Genomic DNA, 21,470 nt, shown 5'->3' with positions numbered 1-21,470 from the left:
TTACCCACAAACTGTCTAGAAGTTGTCTACCTCAGACTGCTACAGGTTTGTTGCTATTTGTTGCTAACCAGTTTGGCATTTGATAGTCAACAGTGAGTAAAGTGGTCATGGAGGTTTCAGAGGCCATCAGGTGTGTGATTTACCCAAAGATGGTGGGTGTAAACAATATATCTGAAGTAGTCATTGGTTTTGAGAGAACTGATTTTCCAAACTGCATTTGGGCCATTGTTGGGACTCATGTACCCGTATTTGGGCATCCTCAAGGAGCACAAGTACATAAACCACAAATGATACTGCTCCATTATTATGCAGGTCCTTGCGGACCATAGAGGCTGATTTATGGATGCCAGTATAGGCTGCACTGGAAAAATACATGATGCCAGGTTTTCTGCTGATCGAATGCCTACATTCATGGACAGACTGGGATGCTGTTACCACCAAATGACGTCATAAATAGAGTGACTGTCTCTACTGTTCTCAATGGGGATGCTACTTATGAAACCATTTTGCCTTTGCTTATGAAACTATATCCTGATTTCATAGGACCTGGCAAAAGAAGCTTTAATTGCATTCTCAGCTGGTGCGGAATGGTTTCTGAATGTGCTTTTGACAGATTGAAACCCCATTGGAGATGTCTACAGACCCATCTAGATGCCAGTATCATCAGTGCTGTCCACATCACGGTAGCTTGCTGTGCTCTTCGTAATCTTTGTGAAGCCAGATGTGAACCATTTCCCCCTGTATGCACATATGACAGAGATGGGCGGCAGAATCGGTACCCTCAGCCAGAAAGTGCACCTACCACAGCTGGAGCTGGCCGTACCCAGGCAACAGAAGTCAGGGATGCTTTGTGTTCCCACATTATGGACTTGCAAGGGCCAGTGAAAGAGGGAGAATAGTATGTTTATGGATATGCTTATGCAATTTTTATAGAACATGAGGTACTGTCACATCATGCAATGAAATGGTTGGGTAGGAAGAGTGATTGCCATGCATTGTACCTATGTATGAATGAATGAATGAATGAATGAATGAATGAATGAATGAATCAATCAATCAATCAACATGAAGCACTTGTGAAAACTGAGAGAAGTGGAGGGGTCGATTGCCATGCAATATACTTAAGAACGAAAGACCGAATGACATGACTGCTTACGAAATTTTTTTTTGAGGGGGATTGTTAATTACATGCATTGTACTTGTGGATGAAAGGACTGCTTATGAACTGGGGGTTGAAGAGTTGATTGCTATGCATTGTGCTTATGAATGAATAACATACCCACTGATGAAATGGGGGTGGGGTGAGAGTGGTAAGAACTGAGGATGTACGGTATGGGGTATATGTCTGTAACTATTGAGAAACGGTCTTTGTATATATCTTTCCAGTTGTTCCTTAGCATGTATTTACCTTTATTATTTGAAATACACATTATATGATGTGATGCAATGATAGCAATAACATTTCTTAATAAAATAAAAAACTTTACTTTTGTGAAGGCTCCTATTTGAGGAGCCTCTGAACCCTATCAGAGGTATTCAGATTAGACAGACGTCTGTGTACTGTTATGCTGACTTTGAAGGACTGCAGATCCCATAATGCAGTGGTAGATGCTCTCTGGGATTGGACTAAGCTTCCTGGGTCAGAGGGTGCAGTGGGAGTGGCAGTCTCCATATTGTGGGCAGGGAGCTGGAACAGAGAGCTACTGTTCCCTTTGGAGCCTGGGCTGCGGGGAAGCTGTGACAGAACATAAAAACGATCATATTGGGTCAGAGCAAAGGTCCATCTAGCCCAGTATCCTGTCTTCTGACAGTGGCCAATGCCAGGTGCTTCAGAAGGAATGAACAGAACAGGTAATCACCAAATGATCCATCCTCTGTTGCCCATTCTCAGCTTCTAGCAAACTGTGCTAGGGACACCATCCCTGCCCATGCTGGCTAATAGCCATTGATGGACCTGTCCTCCATTAATTTATCTAGTTCTTTTTTGAACCCTGTTATAGTCTTGGCCTTCACAACATCCTTTGGCAAAGAGTTCCACAGGTTGACTGTGCATTGTGTAAAGAAATACTTCGTTTTGTTTGTTTTAAACCTGTTGCCTACTTATTTCATTTGTTGACCCCTAGTTCTTTTGTTATGAGAAGAGTAAATAACACTGCCTTATTTACTTTCTCCACACGTCATGATTTCTATCATAATCTCCTTTATTCGTCTCTTTTCCAAGCTGAAAAGTCCCAGTCTTTTTAATCTGTCCTCATACAGAAGCTGTTCCATGCCCCTAATAATTTTTGTTGCCCTTTCCTGAAACTTTTCCAATTCCGATATATCTTTTTTGAGATGGGGCAACCACATCTGCATGCAGTATTCAAGATGTCGGCGTATCATGGATTTATCTAGAGGTAATGTGATATTTTCTGTCTTATCATCTATCCCTTTCTTAATGATTCACAACATTCTGTTAGCTTTTTTGACTGCTGCTGCACATTTGAGTGGATGTTTTCAGAGAACTATCCACAGTGACTCCAAGATCTATTTCTTGAGTGGTAACAGTTAATTTAGACTCCATCATTTTATATGTATAGTTGGGATTATATTTTTCCAGTGTGCATTACTTTGCATTTATCAACATTGAATTTCATCTGTCATTTTGTTGCCCAGTCACTCAGTTTTGTCGGACCCCTTTGTAACTCTTCACAGTCTGGGACTTAACTGTCTTGAATAGTTTTGTATCATCTGCAGATTTTGCCACCTCACTGTTTACCCCTTTTTCCAGATCATTTATGAATACGTTGAATAGTTCTGGTCTGAGTATAGACCCCTGGGGGATACCACTATTTACCTCTCTTCATTCTGAAAACTAACCATTTATTCCTACTCTTTGTTTCTTATCTTTTAACCAGTTACTGATTCATGAGAGGACCTTACCTCTTATCCCATGACAGCTCACTTTGCTTAAGAGCCTTTGATGAGGGACCTTGTCAGAGAGTTTCTGAAAATCTAAGTACACTATATGCATTGGATCCCACTTGTCCACATGCTTGTTGACCCCCTCAAAGAATTCTAGTAGATTGCTGAAGCATGATTTCCTATTACAAAAACCACGTTGACTCTTCCCCAACAAATCAAGCAGGGACTCCAAGCAGGGTCCCAGAATGTTCTGCAGCTTCTCCAGTGGCAAAGCTTCCTTGGGGACCAGTTTGAAAAAAAGAGTCACTTTGTCAGCCTGATCTGGCACTTGCTGGCTCCCCTCTAGTGCTGTACTGGATTCAGGGATTAGAAGTCTGCCATCCTGGCTTGGTGCCAGTACCGGTTTTACAATGGCGCCAATGGGCCTGTAGGGCCAGGTCCACGCTCAGAAGGGTCCGCTTTGCCTCTTTCCCTCCCCCCCCCGAGGCTCCGCCTGCTGCTCGCTCCTCTCTGCCCTCTCCCCCCATGCAAGCAATAGGTGGGGTCTTGGGGGGAAGAAGTTGACTTGGGGTGGGGTCTGAGGGCAGAGTGTGGGTGGGGCCTCGGGGGGAAGAGATTGGGTCGGGTCTTGGGGTGGGTGGAGCGGGGGGCCCACAAAACAATCATCCAGCCCTGCTCGGCACAGTACACAGCACCCAGTCAAACTCCTTGTCAAATGGGCAGGATGATAGGGAGTTCCTAGAAGAGTGGTTTTCATCCCTGGCTTTCTGGTAGTCTGTGTTGAGCTGCTTAATCTGCTTCCTGCACCACTGACCCCGTGAATCCCCAACACTGCGAGCTTCTTTGCTGTTAGCTGATATGCGTGGTTATTCCTGGAACTCTTGCTAAAATCATACTGTTTACTCACCTTGCACCAGAGATTCATCAGTATCTGCCTGCAGCACACTTGCAAACGACCTCTTCATGTCAGGGGCCATTGCAAATGCAGGAGGAGGTTCACTGTGCTTGCAGCTCAGTGTCCTGAACAAAAGGGAAGGGTTAAATGCTGAGCAGCTGTACTTGAACCAGAGAGTTACTTCAGTTTCCTGGGAGTCGATTGGCCAGTCTTGGGATAGAAAGGACACAGGATACTGTCCCATGGGATTATGGGATAGAATTGGCAGATTCTCAGGAGCTGAATCTGGAGGGTCCGGGTCCGAGCTGCATCCACAGTGCAAAACAATGGAGTTTAGGCCCAAATCCCCGTGGTGTCTGGGCTTTGAACCCTCCACCCTTGTGGTCCTGGGCCTGAATCAGATAGAATTGTGGGTAGACAGAAGGTGGTCTTGGACTTGAGCCTGAGTCTGAGCTTGAGTTTATATTGCAGTGTAAACATACCCTCAGTTGCTGGTGAAACAGAAATATGTAGCGTGTATCCAAAGTGACACAGATATTCCCCTAGATCTCTATAAGGTGCTCACTCTATAGAGCATTATCTTCTCTCCAGAAGTCAGCTTAGTCACAAACCCTCATCTCGCTAAGTGCTGCTCCATTCTCTCTCTTTTTCACAGAGACAAAATAGTTCAATGTAAGGTCCACAGGCTCTGTGGCCTCTAGGAGGAATAAATGCTCCCCACATCTCCCAAGCTCTCCCTCTAGATCCATAAAACACACCACAGTGGTCCAAACACTGTCCTAATAGAGGGCATCCCTAGTTAAGTAAAGCTGAAATAGCGCTGCACTGTATCCCAAGTGATAGAGGGATTGGGACCCAGCCCTCACAGCAGACACATTCCTAGGTCCTGTGTCAATCAGGGCTCTTTGTAACTCTGGTATTTATAACCTTGCCCCCAATCCTTGTTCTCTGATTGGTCCACTCTGAGAGGATGACTAGAATGTGACGTGCCAAGTGCGTTGCCCAAAATGAAAACTTTATGTACAGCCTCAGAAACAACTACTGATCATGTCTAGTACCTGCCACACCCTGTTCTGGAAGTTTCTGTATCCTTCTAAGTGAGTTGCCCTGCTGTTATCTCTTCAGGTATGCAAATACATGGCATATCCAGCTAATATCCATGCCTCCTCCCCACTGTTTCGCTACCTCTTTCCTGGAGAAACAAAGTCAAATGCTGCAGTATAAACCACCTGGGTTACACAAACACTCAGACAAGTGCTTAACTTTAAACAAGTGAATAGTTTCAAAGTTAAGCCCATGTATAAGTCTTCGCAGGATTGGGGCCCAATTTTACAATTGGGTGAATAACTTGAGAAATCAATTTAATTTTTACATGCCCAAGAGATTATATTAAACCTAATAATTTCAGTATATTTCAATAGAAGAATAGATGTGATCTTCTGCTTTGTTATACATAAGTCTGTCCACAAGCTTGATACTGCATTCTCCCAATAGGATATTGTTGCAATGCTTTGATTATGCCATCTGTCAAATTGTGATTTTAATTAAAAAATCATGTACAAAACCTACGTTCCATCACAAAGGAAGCCCAATTTTCAGATGCAGATGTGTAGTCTTGGTAGCCAACTACAGCTGAAAATGTACAAAATGTTTTTTGCCTAAATATATAGTTCCACTATTTAAAAACTAGGCCCAAAGAGTAAAGTAACATGTATTCTACAGAACATTGCAAAGCTATTGTCCTAAAGCTTTAAAAAATAAAACCTAAATTCTGTTACTTTATTTATTACAGATGGGGAACTCAAGGGGACTTCACTACTACTCACCCTCGGCCTGTTGTCAAAGTAAAACTCTTTACAGAAAGCACTGGGGTCCTAGCCCTTGAAGATAAAGAATTAGGAAGGGTGAGTGTCGTTGCATTTACAAAATTAGAATACCGACGAAGCGCGTTGTGCAAACAAAGCTATAAGGTGTTCATTATAGCAGACCACCTGCTCCGCTATGGTTAAGGCTGATGCTTGCTTTCTGTTTAAAGGTGGGCTATTCTAAGTGTTTCCAAATCCATATTCTGACTCAGATTGTCTTGAAATTTGCTGTGTCTCATGAGTTTCTGCATACTATTAGTGCTCCAAATTTGGGGTCATTTGAACAAGTGGTTTCCAAAATACAGGTCCCCCACCCCAAAAAAAAAATACCACAGCATTTTACAACATTTTTTGAAAACATTGATCCTCCCCGAACTAATTTCAGTTGCTCGGGATTTCTCTCAGCTAGGGCATGGCACTGATTGCCTCTTTGGGGCAGCAATACTGAAAAAGTTATTAAGAGTAAAGTTTGTAACTCTAGGTGGGTGGGTGCCAAAGTGATGTACCTAAAAGAGTGAAATGCACTATGTGCCTTTACAGAAGACTAGGGCTCTGTTGAAGCAAGACAGTTTCCAGACAATCTGTTGTCACACCAACTGGGTGGCGCAAAGGACTATACTGCACTCATTGAACCTGAACTACACCCATGAACTGAGATTTTGAGCCCTGCTATTTAGTTTTCAGAAAATGTGTTGTGCATGTTCCTTGTTCTTTGCCTGCCAGGGGCAGATATAGCCTCCCAATTCAATGAGTGAACTGACCTCTCCCGCTCAAATTCCATGCAGGAGCACCATTTCAGGTTTCAGTAGGGGGGCAACTTTCACCAGGGGCCCAGGGACTTCTTAGACCCCTGGAGGTATGTCCATATGCAATAAAACATCTGTGGCTGGCCTCTGTCAGCTGACTCGGACTCTGGCTGCAGGGCTGTAAAATTGCAGTGTAGACATTCGGGCTTGGGCTGGAACCCGGGCTCTGGGATCCTTCCCCCTGGCAGGGTCCCAAAGCCTGGACTCTAACCCTAGCCCGAACTTCTACACTGCAGTTTTATAGCCCTGCAGCCCGAGCCTGAGTCAGCTGACACAAGCCAGTTGTGGGTGTTCTGTTGCAGTGTAAAGATACTCTGAAGCTCTTGGATTTTTTTAAAATGGCAGAGAACATTCTTATGCAAGAAATAACTTGGACAATCTTCTCCTTCAATTTTACACTTTGAGAGCACGGATCTAAAATATACAGGGAAAAGAGAAGGAGGAGGGAGGAGTAATCTAGAAGACCCTGCACTTGGAACAACTTGGACCAAATGTGGGATACTTGAGAGGTTTGTCTTTGTCCCCACCCCACCTTTATGGGTGGCCCTGCCTGTATGAGTGCACATCCATGGACCCTAGCTAGAGCCACAGGATACATGATCATCATAAACTATTTTTCCAATTTCTGTGAGACAGACTGTTTACCAGATACAGGATCCAGAACATTCATAGGAAGATGAAAACACACTTTGCATGGTATAAGATACCAAATATCGTGTTCCAATAATGGACCACAGTTTGTTTCAGGACAGCTGTGGAAGTTCAATAAGGCCTGAGATTTTGATCACATAATATCATCACCAGGGTATCTTCAGAGAAACAGCAAAGTAGAATCAGCAGTAAAACTGCCGAGAAACTAATGAAAAAAGCAAAAACTGCAGATGCTGCCCCATGCATAGCATAACAAGATCACAGGAATGCTCCCTCGCAAGACCTAAATTCTAGTGCAGCCCAAAGGTTGATGAGCCGGAGAACGAAGACACTCTGACTGACAAGTGGGAAATCGTTAGAGCGTGGGTACTCAGGAGTTAGGTGAATTATGGACAAACCGGCAAAAAAGACAAGTGTTTTATGACAATAGAGGTGCGAGAGATCTGCTATGTCTGGAGCTGGGTAACAAAGTGCACATGCAATCATTAACAAAAATGGGCCCATTCAAGTTTTAGCAAAAAGCTATAGTGGTTCAACCAGGAAACAAAAGATAATATCAAGTGCAAATGGACAATAGAGAGATAGTGAGGTGAAATCTTAGGCACTTCAGGAAAACAAAAGACAGTATGGACAACACAAGTCTTAGCATTCTAAAGCAGGAGAATCCTGAGCAGAGTCACTAGAAGTAGGTATACATATGTCAAGGGCATACGAGAGGAAATACAGGAGGAAGAAGGTATTTCAACAGAGGCTTCGGCAACACCAAACCTAGAGACGTGGTTGACCAGACTGGTGGAAGACTGCATCAGGGAGGCACCAGTGAACCTATCTGTACTAGAGGAAAGTGGATTGTTAAAAGATCGGCTCATCTGAGGGATTTGGTGTGATGAGCTTCTTATACAGGTGCATAGCCAGACGAATTGATAAGATGTTGAACACAGTAACCGCAAGGATGGACAGTATCTGAAAGGTGTATGTTATTGTTGGGATGTTAGTTTTCTTTGAAAGAGAATGGATGTAACAATATGAAGGTTCTAGCATCATACTTCCAGGCATCATACTTTTTCCATGGGGCAGCTGCTTGGAAGGGACACCTCCTGGTGAACTGTCTACGAAGCCAGGAGGCTGAAGAAACCATGTTATAAGTAGTTACAATAAAGCTGGGGTTTGTTGATTATCCTGGTCTTAGTGCAAGATCTTATATGGCAGATGATCCAGACACAACAAAGCATAAAACAGGAGCAGTGAGGGAGAATGGGGTGGGCTTAGGAACAGTACAGAGAGCGTGAGAGTTGGAAGGATGAACGGAGGAGAGTTAGTGGTCGGAGGAGTGGGGAGGAATAGGGAGAAAGGGGTTTGGGGCTGCAGTGAAGGGAGAGAGATACATGGGATGGGTGATGGGGAAGCGATTAAAGGGAGGAGAGAGGGGTTGTGGTCTTGGGTCAGGTGAAGGGGGTAAGGATTAGTGGGAGGGGGAATGGGTGGCAGAGGAAGTGGGGGGATTGTGGTGGGGGAATCTGTCAGTCCCATATTCTCTCCTCCAGTTAAGCTGCAGCACCCTTCCCTTCTCTCCTTGTCCTGGCTTGGCCACATATTGGTGGTAGGTTCACCATATTCACAGCTCCATCTCTCAAGGCCACATGTGGGTGTCAGAGAGGGGTGCACCTTGCACAAAGAGGAGTGGGGAGAATGGGGCAACAACAGCTCCCATCCTCTGGGAGTACAGCCAGGATTGCGGGCCCTGCCCCTCTGGAAGGGTCTGAGCCCATCTCCCCAACACCCCACTGAGTACAACTGAGCAGTTCACACACCTCAGAGCTATTGTTTCAGGCTGTATCCATTTCCATAAAGTGTTGTCATTTAGCTAAGAACATCTAATTGAGATGAATGGGCCCATTCATGTCTCTCTGAGCATCCTACACTGCAGATGAATGCATACAGCCTTTTCTAGACCCAGATTTGGGGTAGGAACTCTGCATCTCCACTCATTTGCCCCTTCCTGCCTTCAGCTGGAAAATACATTGCTCCTGGGCCCCACCTCCCCCTTGTTTCTCCATGCTTACAAGGGGCCTTGAGTGGTAAGGAGGAGGGTGGAGCTAGTGTATGTGTGGGGAGTGGACATGTGAAGGGGGCTTGGAATAGCAGCAGTGAGGAGGGTGGGCTCAGAGAAATGGGCATGGTGGGGGACTTGGAGTGGGGGAGAGCTTGGGGAATATGAGGGTTCCGAGCAGTGAGGGGGAATGTGTCAGGGGGAGTGTTGAAATAGTGCAGGGAACACTGAGTTGTTGGAAAGGTGGGGGTCAAAGCTGGGCAGTGGGGGATGTTGGGGAGGCTTTATCTGTCCCCAGTGTCTCCATGCTAAACCCTGCATTGTTACTGCATCTGCTTCCCAGATTTTCAGCCTGTGGGTCCCATGCCAGTGCCTGCCTCTCTGTGGGGAGGACAGTTGAGGTGGGTCACTGGGCTGTTCTAGACAGATAGACTAGAAACAAGGAGATGATGCAGTTAGTGAACGGACCAACGTGCAGCCATTGCATTCTGTGGCTGGGGTAATCATTGCCAAGAAACCAGAGACAGTGGAGCAGGACTGCTGGTCTGCACCACATGAGGGTGCTAAGAAATTATTTACAAAAAAACAAGAAAAGTAAATGTTCTAACAGTTCATTAATGCAAAAAGAAAAGGAATACTTGTGGCACCTTAGAGACTTGAAGAACTTGACTTCTGGGTACTCTTCTGGCTCTGTCAGTCTGTTTCTTCACTTCAGCAGGTGGGTACTGCAGTTGTAAGAACTCTTGATAGAGATCTTGTAGGTGTTTGTCTCTGTCTGAGGGGTTGGAGCAAATCCAGTTGTATCATAGAGCTTGGCTGTAGACAATGGATTGTGTGGGGTGGTCAGGATGAAAGCTGCAGGCATGTAGGTAAGCATAGTGGTCAGTAGGTTTCCCGTATAGGGTGGTGTTTATGTGACGATCGCTTATTAGCACTGTAGTGTCCAGGAAGTGGATCTCTTGTGTGGACCGGTCCAGGCTGAGGTTGATGGTGGGATGGAAATTGTTGAAATCATGGTGGAATTCCTCAAGGGCTTCTTTTCCATGAGTCCAGATGATGAAGATGTCATCAGTGTAGCGCAAGTAAAGTAGGAGCATTAGGGGACGAGAGCTGAGGAAGCGTTGTTCTAAGTCAGCCATAAAAATGTTGGCATACTGTGGGGCCATGCGGGTACCCATAGTTAGCTTGTTTGATTCAATTGAGGATCAGCTCCTTTATAACATCACAGCGCTAAGATATATTTATAGTGAAAACAATATTAAATTTATTGTCAAAGGCTAAGATTAAGAGAGAGTGAGTAAGGATAATAATGGAACAGAAATGGTTACATATAAAACAAAAGGAAACGGGCTTCCTAAGTCTAAATTTAATTTTAACAGGCCAAACCCTTGTCTAAAGTAGTTTATCTCCCCTAAAGCAATCTCTGTATCTCCAACCAACATGGCTGAAATCCCTCTTTCATGAAAGCAAAAAGTGCTGTCCTTGTTGCTTCCTTAGTGAAGGATAAAGAAGTGTACTTTTACCTGCTTCTTATATCCCCCCAGATTCGTTGTTTTGTCTCCAGGGTCAGGATGTCCTCTCATGGTTTGTTCCCTGATGTGCTGACTTCATTGACTTCACATCCTCATGTTGTGACTTCTTATGCAAATGGCGCTTCCGTTGGGTTGACTTACAATGCTTAAGTTACATGGGAACCAAGGCAAAAGGTGAATAAGAAGTTGGGCCCTGCTGGTTGGAAGAGCAATTAGAGTTTCTTACAAAGATTTAATCATATAATTTGTGGTTGTTATAGTAGTTGTGTCAATGGATGCTATCGTACTAGAAAAAATAAATCTTGCTGAAATCAAAAGTCATTGCTGTCACCCTGAAGAGTAATTCAGTTATTCTTAATGACAAATTGCCCAGTGACATATTGTTTTTCACTGAATAACAAGTGCTATTTTTGTTTTCTCACTGTGCAGAACTACTTTATGGTTGAGTCATCCATTTTATTATCCATGAAATATCATTCCAGACGCTGTAGGTTAAAGGTTCAAATTTTGGAACCTGAATTTAGGCAGTTGACTCCTATAAAGATCATTGGGAGTTGCATGAATAAATCCTTCACAGGAAAATGTGAATACTTCCTTTGAAAATGTGTCCTCCTTACACAGAGTAGTCATCTCTTTGTATATCCGTAGCTAAAGTACATACATCCAATTATGGTTCTGGTTTTGCATCCTTGCCTATCCTAGCTAATAGCCATTGAGAGACATATCCTCCATGAACTTACCTAGTTCTTTTATGAACCCTGTTAGACTTGGCCTTCACAACATCCTCTGGCAAAAAGTTCCAGAGGTTGACTGTGCGTTGTGTGAGGAAATACTTCCTTTTGTTTGTTTTAAACTTGCTGCCTATTAATTTCATTGGGTGACCCCTAATTCTTGTGTTATGAGAAGGAGTAAATAACACTTCTTTATTTACTCTGTCCATACCAGTCATGATTTTATTGACCTCTATCATATCCCCCCTTAGTCATCTCTTTTCCAAACTGAAAAGTCCCAATCCTATTAATCTCTCTCCATCTGGAAGCCTTTCCATATCCCTAATAATTTTTGTTGCCCTTTTCTATATCTTTTCTAATTCCTATATCTCTTTTTTGAGATTATATGGCAACTCCTTGTTACGACATAAAAAGGATAATGCTAAGCCTATTTAAAGAATATTTTTTCTTACAGTTACATTTAACATACATCTTTCAGACAGTTCTGAAGTAAGATTACCTGAGAATAATGGTGAACTATAGCAAATGAAGAGAGCCATTTATTGTACAAGTTCAGTGACAATATTCCATTTGAAAAAATGGGATTAAAATTGTATATTTGTATTAAACCATTTGCAGCTCTTCAAGCCAAGAATGGAACAAAATTAATAAAATGTGCTTCCAATAATCTGGTCAAGTATGATAAATCTTATATTTGTCACCTGCTTCCTGTTATATAAGGTGATATAATTTCAGTAAGATCATCTTTTCAAGGCCAAATTCAGTACTTGCTCACGTCTCAGTCAGGCAAAAATCTGTTGATATGTTGGACTGAAATATTAAAATATAAAAAGTTCCTGTCATGTTTCAGATATGATTTTTTTTCCTTTGTGGGGAGAGATCATGTAAAATTAAAGGGGAAAAAGGAAAGAAATATCAATTCACGAATAGAAAAATAAACAAACAACCAAATGTCTTGCCACTCTAAAGAGACACATAGCCTTCATTTAAGCATGCATGTCTCACAGTTATCACCTTTTTCACTGTGACGCTGCCTGGGGTACCCAGGCCTTAGAGGCACCTCACTACTACCCGCCTTTAGCATCAAGCAGTCTTATCTTTGCTTGCCTTAGCTCAGCTCCATGAAACCAGCAGCCTCTGGCAATATAAGCACGGACTTCCTGGTTTTCTCAGACCTCAGTGTCTCTATTCAGGTTAACGATAGGCACACACCAACCCCTGAGTCCCTGGAGTGCTCTTTGCAGTTCGCAGCCCTTAACCACTGGATACTCTCAGAAATTACCAGGTTTGCTGTCCCTCAGGGGACAGTATACATACTAGCTTGTTTGATTCAATTGAGGATCAACTCCTTTATAACATAACAGCACTGAGATATATTTATAGTGAAAACAATCATAAATTTATTGTCAAAGGCTAAGATTAAGAGAGAGTGAGTAAGGATAATAATGGAACAGAAATGGTTACATATAAAACAAAAGGAAACAGGCTTCCTAAGTCTAAATTTAATTTTAACAGGCCAAACCCTTGTCTAAAGTAGTTTGTCTCCCCTAAAGCAATCGCTGTATCTCCAACCAACATGGCTGAAATCCCTCTTTCATGAAAGCAAAAAGTGCTGTCCTTGTTGCTTCCTTAGTGAAGGATAAAGAAGTGTACTTTTGCCTGCTTCTTATATCCCCCCAGATTCGTTGTTTTGTCTCCAGGGTCAGGATGCCCTCTCATGGTTTGTTCCCTGATGTGCTGACTTTATTGACTTCACATCCTTATGTTGTGACTTCTTATGCAAATGGAGCTTCCGTTGGGTTGACTTACAATGCTTAAGTTACATGGGAACTGAGGCAAAAGGTAAATACACTTCCTTTGTCTGGCAAAATCTGCTTGTCAACCCTGCATTGACTCAGACTTTAAAACATATTTCCAATATATATAGATAACTTCTTACATAGTGTCAGTAAAGACATTTCTCAATGATATTAATGACCAGTGTGATCCTGGCCTTCATTGAAGACCTCACATGACATTCTTTATAGTTAAATACTATGAAAGCAGTGTGCTAGGTGTAGTGAGTTTGTCAGGTATAATAGGAGATGCTGTTATAGAACAGTGACCCCTTTGCCAGTTTTCGAGTTCTTAGGGTCACAGTCACCTCTTGTTGATCTTGTCTTAATATGAGGCTTCATCCTGCAACAGATTGTATACAGATACCAGGATTCCTCCATTTACAGTCAGTTGCAGGATAGGGGCCTTAAACTGTAAATTCTTCAGGGGGAGTAGTCCATCTTTATATGTTTTGTAAAATGTTGCACACATTTATGCCATTGTGTAAATAACCATATATCATGCATATCTGGTGTCTTCAGCTTCTAAGGCAAATATAAAGGCAAGGATAGTTTGCTGACATAGGGATGCTCTGTTTGCTTTCTGCTGGTTGCTCAGAACATTTTTTTAAAAAAAAAAACAGCGCCTTTTTCACTGTTCTTCTGGAAGAGACTGGAGGTTCATTAGATATACTGACTCAATGTAAAATGAGAAGTGGTCTGAGGACCCCATGACTAAGGCTCCTAGGCACTACAGCAATACAAATGAGTAAAGGCGTGTGCTTGTCTTTGTACAGACCTAAGCATACACTCAGTCATTTAATTTAAAAAAGTGTTAGAGAACTGTGACCCTAGGTACCCCTGTATTCACACCCTGTGCACTACTGTAATGATATTAGTACAGAATATGCCTCATGAGGTATCATTTGAACACTGACAACACACTGGCTATTAATATCAATGTAAAATGCAGGCATTAACTTTATATATGAAGTTACCAATTCCCTCTGTATGATGTTACTAGAACATGTTTAAGACCAGACATCCTAGCATAGGTAAAAGTGATAATCATGTTTCTCTTAGATAAAGGAATATAGGTTTACCTCAATTTACATGTTAGCAGTAAACAAAGCCATTGAGTTAAAGCATTGGGGGCTATCCTGAACTCCAGAGGCAGAGAATTAACACTGGTCCTGCACCCCAGAGAGACACAGAAGACTGAATCCCCTTCCTGCCTTGTAACACAAAGACATCTCTTGGGGATATAAGGAACATAGAGAGACTTCATCTTTATCTGTCAGTTTAGGAGACAAAGGAACCAAGCAATTTGATCTCTGTGATGGATCCTGGCCAGGAAAAGCTGAAAAGGAGACTGGGTTAGAAAAATTATCTAGAACAAAGACTGTATCTTGCTGTATTAAGTTGTAGTCTGTTAGATGCCTGTTTTTACTTTATTTGCTTGTAACCATTTCTACCTTTATCCCTTTTGCTTGGTATCTCTTAACCTATGTCCATTTGTTAATCAACTTGTTTTATTTTTACTGTAAACCTACTCAGTGTTGCATTTGAAAGGAAGGGTTTGTTTACCCCAGTCAAGCTAATAAGCTGTAATGTACTGACTTTCTAAACTGAATATCTTCTGTGAATGTACAGTGATAGATGCTGTGCATTGCACAGAAATATTTCTGAGGAGCTTGGGGGCTGGAATTCACTGATGGTTACCTGCTGGATAAAGTTTGGGCTGGGAGAGCCTTGAGGAGTATGCTGGTGAGGAAGACAGACCGGTGTGTCAGGGAGATGACACAGTTTAACCTCCAGCTAAGCTCACTCTTCGGAGGCAGAAAGATGTCTCTTGCTGAGGCTCTGGGTGTCCCCAACAGCATGTTAGATGAGCAAAGCAGAGTACAGCATTTAAAGTTCTTAAGTTTAAATTTCTTAACGTTGTAAATTTCTTCTAACAAGAAAACACAGAATTTGAGAGGATTAGGTCAGGGTGGGCCAACTAGCATCCAGCCCATGGCAGTGAAAAGGTTGGACCACCCTGAATTAGGTAATGGTTGAGATCTCCCAAAATACATGCATTCTTTTGCATGCTGCTGACTCCAATTTGCCCAGGTATCTAGGTATGTATGTACACAAAACAGGGTTGATGTAAATGCTGGAGTTTGTGTGTGTGACAGCTGAGTGAGTGTAAAAAGTGAGAGCACACTTTTGGTTGCACACTTTTGGAAATCTGACCCTGTGATGAGCATACAAATTTACTCAGTCCTTCCTACCAGAGATCCTGTGCTACTTTTTTTTTGTTCCGTGCTTTGTCTATGAAGATGTTCAAATGTAATAATTCAAACTGACAGCCATTGTGCTTGCTTCACACACATGTGAATACAATGTGGGAGCAGCAGGTGGTGTTTGATTAGATTTTTTTGAATATAAAGATAATTTAGTCTTGTTGCACTGATTATTCAATTAAGAGTGAAGAACTCTTGTCTTTTGAGCTGCTTGTCACATCCAAAGGCAGCCAGTAATAATTAGCTTTATAGCTATGCTTTTCATTAATACTGTTATTCTGTATTTGTTTTAAAGATCTCTTTCTGGGCAGGTACCCACACAATTTTCTAGTTTCTGAATGTTGACAACAGCAGGCACATAATTTATATTCTGTGATGTGTTGAAACAGCCTCCGAAAAAAGAAGTAGATTTTAAAACAGATTCCACACTTTGAATATGCTAAATTATGGTTCTCCATTGTGGTGATGTGCTTCTCTATCAGGTGCTGAAATACTTGTTTTTTCCTTCCCAGCCTTCGTCTCCGTTTTTCTGTCTTTTCCAAGTCTTGGAGTACAGGTCCCATCCCCAGCACTCATTACAAGTGCGGTTCCACAGGTTTTTCCCTCATGCTCAGAAGCAGAGGCTTCCTGAGCAGCTCTGTCTGAGTCTCCTTTCTTCAGAAATGTTTAGCATTTGTCTTTCACTAGAGAGACCAATCCTTTGGGGAGCACGTGTAGGAAGGCTGGAATGCCCCTAGCTTAATGGTAGCTCTCCAGCCACTTCAGCAGTTGTATAGGGCTCAGGTGGCAGCATCCAAAGGCTCCCATTGCTACAGCTGGTCCCATGTACTGCCAGACCCCACCCCCTCTCATCACCTATATCGTTATTTTAGGGTCTTCTCAGCAGGTGCTTTGTGTGTCAGATATCGCAAATACACACACCATCTGTGGGGACTATTGTTTCAACTTTATGAATTTTATCTGTATGTTTGAGCCAGATCTAGAAATCATGGATACTTCAAAGACTGCTATACTGGGATGGGCCAGACAACATGGGCCTGTAGAATATTCATAGACCTTTGTGTCAATATGTATTATATGTATTTGTGTGTTCCTGGCTCACTGGGTGGATTTCATGGGGAATATGGAATCACTAGGTAAGTCATTAGTGCAAAATCCTAATACTGGTTATGCAATCCAGCCTTGACACTTTACTCCCTGGGGAAAGGAGTATTGACTAGTTTTACCTGTTTCAGGAGGCTTGGGAACAAAGGCTTTTGAGGTATAAAGGCTGAGTTTAAACAGACTCAGAGGGCTCTCATTTTGATCCAACAAACTGACATCAATGTTTAACCAAGGATCCAAACCCTGCTATGGTCTCCATAGGACTGATGGTGGTCCTCTGGTAAGCTTAAATATGCATTTAGACCGGTTATGACTATTATTATTTGTACTATACTAGCACCTGTTGTTTGTATATGTTTTCTGTGTAAGAATTTTGTTCTTAAATCAATGTACCTTGCTTTTTGAAAGCTGTCTAGTTACTGGTAAACCACTGGAAGTGCTCCTAGAGAAAAAAAGAGTGAAATGGCAGGTACTGAGCTAGGTCAGATCTGCTGGGATAGTCACAATAAATTGCAAGGTGGGGGTGGGAGGCTGCAGCCTAAACCCTGGTCAGGAGGGAAAGAGGACTTGGCTCCATGGCCACAGAAAGGTGATGGCAAGAGGCCTGAGACTTAAGGTGCATCCTTTGAGTAGACCATGGTGGGAGTCAGAGGTGCAGTTACCCCGAAACTATGACTCTCTGCGGTTTGCCATTTTCCCTGGCCTAGGTCATTTTTTTGTGCGGTTTCTGTTCTAGTATTATGACAGCTGGCAAGACTGAGATCACTCAGCAAGTAGGTAATATTGGTTATATGGAATCCCCACAAACTGCCTTGGTGACCAGGCTCCTGTTGGCCTGTTGTTCAAGGGAAATCCGTGTGAGCTGTGCCCTTTCATTTCTCCACTTCAGCACCCCCCCTATCTTTGTCCTTTGCTTTGCCTGAAAGCTTTCCCTCAGAATTTCTACCTGTGATAAGGTATTAAAACCCCAGACTGGGCAACACAGGGTTAACAAGCTAATGTACGCTTGGGTGGCCCTACCCTGTCACATCTGCGAGAAGAGCTTAAAAATGAGACCCCCAGCTCATTTGATGGCAGACCAGGGAGGAGAACAAACCTTCAGTCCTTAGATCCTGGAGAGAGGGCTGGCTGAAGGCAGGTGCTCCTCAGATGACTGTTGCCTGGAAGCCCATCCCTGAAGAAAGGGAGGGCCCAATGCTGACTCACATTGAGAGGGAACTGTTCCTCTCTATTTCACTTGTGAGCTTAGCTTAGGGCCACAGTCCGACGAGTGCCCTATGAAGGAAGTGAGTCTTAACCCAGCTTTGGGATGATTCGTTTGTGTTAATTCCCCTTTTTGTTCTGTTCATTGACAGTCTGTCCTTTCTGGGATTATCTGGGGCTAAGGCTTTTAGGACTAGAACCAGAGTCGGAAACCACCTGGACATCACAAAGCAGTGGCCTGGGTGAGAGCTGAAACCCTACCCAGAGTCTAGGGAGTGCCTTGGGCAAGGAACTTTGACACTAACTAACACTCAACCACAAGTGACTTACAACTTCAACAACTGTGAGGCCCAACTGGACTCCTCAGAGGATAAAATTATGCTCAGCAATCTCATTGAGGCATTCAAGGGCATTAGTTATTTACAACTTCCAGTCTTCTGAAGTTCAGTCATGTGGAATTGGTGAGACTGAAGCAGCTCAAAGTAGTCCCAAACTCTCTCCTGACGGAAAAGAAGGCTTAAAGGGGGGCAGTGTATCCCAAAAAAGTGGACAAGAGTGTCTGGTTAAGGGGACACAGCCAAAATCACCCTGAGAATATGCTCATTCAGTACATCCCCACATCGATTCCTGACCAAGGAGTTTTTTTGCAGGAATTAAAGCTACTCCCACGCCCAGGTGCTGAGGGAAGAAGTTAGTGGGAAGGAGTCTCACAATAATACACCTCCGTGAACCAGTTTCACTGACTCTGTCCCATTATCTGTATATTAAAGGTAATTTACCAAAGGGCATACTGGGAATGAAACTTCTTGTGCCTTTGTGCAGACAATGGTTTGGCCCAGTCACATGTATAATTCACTCAATTTGACAGTCATAGGTGCCATGTAACAATAGGCAAAAATATACAGTAAAACTTGCCCACACTCTTTGTTTTGTCTGAAATCCTTTTCTTTTTCAGTCATTAAATTGGTAAAACATAAAAGAGTAAGCCCTCTATAGCATGAATTATTCTGCTACATGGTGAAAACTTCCAAAAGGATATACTTGAGGGAACAAAGGAAATTATATGTACAACAATGTCTCTCATACTTTTTGAAAATACCCTCCCTATATATCTCTAGCAGCTCCAGCTTCCCTCCCCCTATGCAGGCTACAGGACACAGGGCCCCTCTCCCTGCCTCCAAACACAAGAAGCTCCCAGCTGGGTGGACCCAGTCAGCCCCTGGGAAATTGCAAAGGAGTCGCTGGTGGTAGCTTGTGATCAGCTACAGTTCCATCTTTGAGGTTGGCAACACTGAGAAGCAGCCTGACTGAAGTGCAGAGGGCTTTGGGTTGCGGGGGGAGGGCAATAGATAGAGACAGGAATCCTGGAGAGAAGACTGGGGGCAGGGTCTCAGGGTGGGGGTTGTGGGAACACTGCATTTGGCTGGGCAAAGAGGCTGGGACCAGGAACTAGGGGTCAATATGATTCCACTTGGTGAAATTTCTGGTTTTCTAGTTTACTTTATAATTTTCTAGGTTTCTAAAACAAACTATGTTAAAATAATATTAAGTTTGCAAAGTAAAGAACGCAAAACTTAGGAAATGTCAGAATTAATATTGTCCGTGCAAATGTAATTTGGCCCCTTTGTGCGTGTGCATTATCATACAGCATGATCAGACTATTTTTCCACAGGACCCCTGCTTTATTCACAGGATGGAGCTGGACTGGGGATGAACTGGGGTGGTGTGAAAAAGGTGGTTGTAGTCTGGAGGATCCTACCACATTTGTTGCAGAGGCTGGAAGGTGGTAGCTGAATGGGGCAAGGGACTATAGGAAAAGATGACATGGTCTCAAGGTTAAGGCAGTTGAATGCTGCTCTGGATAATTGGTTTTATCCCTGCCTCTGGCACAGGTTGCCTGTGTGATGCTTGGCAAGTCACTTAACCCATATTCTTCAGAGGTGGTCACAAACTGCGCTTCCTATTTTATGGGTGACCCTGGGGCTGAGCACTGACAGCTGCAACTGAAGCCTCTGGGAGCTCTGCTTTGTACATAGTATAAAGTGTTATATAACGCTACGGATTCTGAAAAATAAGGCCGTCATGGGCTCAAATTGAGTATCCAAAGTTAGTGGAAACTTTTGACCTAAATTTCTCCATGAGTCAGTTTCTCATCTGGAAAATGGGAAGAATTATGCCGCTTTATTTCACAGGGCTGTTGTGAAAATAAATTAATTGATGTTTGTGAAAATACCACTGTAATGAGTGTCTTAGGCCAACCCTCAGCCTGGGCTTGGCTGTAGTCTATTTAAGTGTCTTGCCCCGGCTCCTCTAAGGGAGCCCCCTCTCCTGCACATTCTCTCTGTTCTCAAGAGGAATTCAGCTCACTCTTGTGGTCCTTTCTGAGTCCAATTACTTCCAGGTCCTGGCAGTGTACCCTGGGTTCCACCAGAGGTCACTGGCTGGGAGCAGCCCCACCTGTATCAGGCTTGTAGTGTCAGTCCCCAAAACAGGAAAGGCTAGCCACCACCTCAGGCTGGGCTCCCCTCGCTACTTAAGCTCACTGGCGGCCCCTAGCAGCCGCTCTTCCTGGGCAGACTTCTCCCCCCACTTCTCTGTGGCGAGTTTAACCTTTTTAAGCTCCCCTTTTCCAGGTGGATCATATTCTGCAGGTGCACCTAATTGCCAGTGCCTGAGTGTAGGAATGCTCGTTGGCCTTTTCTATCAGTTGGATGCGGGTATGTCCCATCACTGTGAGCACCACAGTAAAGCCCTGAAGGAAAATAGTAACTGTAGATTCAGAGCAGTTTTTGAATAATAAATAAGGCAGGGACACCCCTAAAGGCTGATGATAAAATTGACTGTGGAATAACTACTTATTCGATGAACATCATCCATTCTGAATGAGGCAGGGGTCCTGTTGAAAAAATAGTATGTGATTGTGTAATTAGATGTATCATAATAGATATGCATAAGGGGGCTGAATTAACGTTGCATAGTCAACCTTAATTTTGGCATTTTCTCTTTAACAGTTTATCTAGTATCTGGCCTAAATTGGGGCTTAGGTAAGGGCCAGTTGGCTGGGACTAAACTCAGCCAACTGATTGAGGTTATGCTTGTGGGCTGGGAGAAGCAACCAGAAGAAATGGCTCCCTTGATTGGGGAGTGTGCTTATAGTTTGTGTCTTGGGTGTGATGAATCTGCTGAAGAGTCCTTTTGAGGACTGCTGCCTCATTTGAAACCATGGCAGATGAAGTCAGGTGATGAGCTTGAGCTAACAATCCCTGGCTTAAACAGGAGACTACAGGTGGCAGGTGTTTTCAATGAAATGTCTTTGACTCTGAGGGTATGTCTTCGTTACCACATTAAAGCACTACTGCTGTATAGTCATGGCACCAGCGCTGGAAGAGAGCTCTCCCAGTGCTCTAAAAAAACCACCCCCAGAAGGGAAGTAACTACCAGCACTGGGAGCGCGACTCCCAGCACTGGTGCACTCTCTACACTGCCACTTTACAGCGCTGAAATTTGTATCACTCGGGGTGTTTTTTCACACTCCTGAGCGAGAATGTTTCAGCACTCTAAAGTGGCTGTGTAGACAAGGCCTGAAACACACTGCGTCCACCTTTGTTCTGGCAGATCAAGAGTTTA

General features: G+C 43.4%; 1 protein-coding gene across 3 annotated transcripts in view; it reads left to right on the top strand.

Annotated features, from left to right (window-relative positions):
• CADPS2 (calcium dependent secretion activator 2) overlaps window positions 1-21,470 on the top strand; it is a 561,163-nt gene that overhangs the window by 280,864 nt on the left and 258,829 nt on the right. For all 3 annotated transcript variants that reach the window (XM_077834502.1, XM_077834493.1, XM_077834509.1), the window contains exon 7: window positions 5,592-5,703. In XM_077834502.1, the coding sequence (XP_077690628.1) occupies window positions 5,592-5,703 (112 nt within the window). The remainder of the gene's footprint in view (window positions 1-5,591; window positions 5,704-21,470) is intronic.

The sequence above is a fragment of the Eretmochelys imbricata genome, chromosome 1 (genome assembly GCF_965152235.1).
Source record: "Eretmochelys imbricata isolate rEreImb1 chromosome 1, rEreImb1.hap1, whole genome shotgun sequence".
Taxonomy (NCBI): Eukaryota; Metazoa; Chordata; order Testudines; family Cheloniidae; genus Eretmochelys; species Eretmochelys imbricata.
The sequence above is the reverse complement of the archived record's forward strand: the minus strand, read 5'-3'. Positions and strand labels throughout refer to the sequence as shown.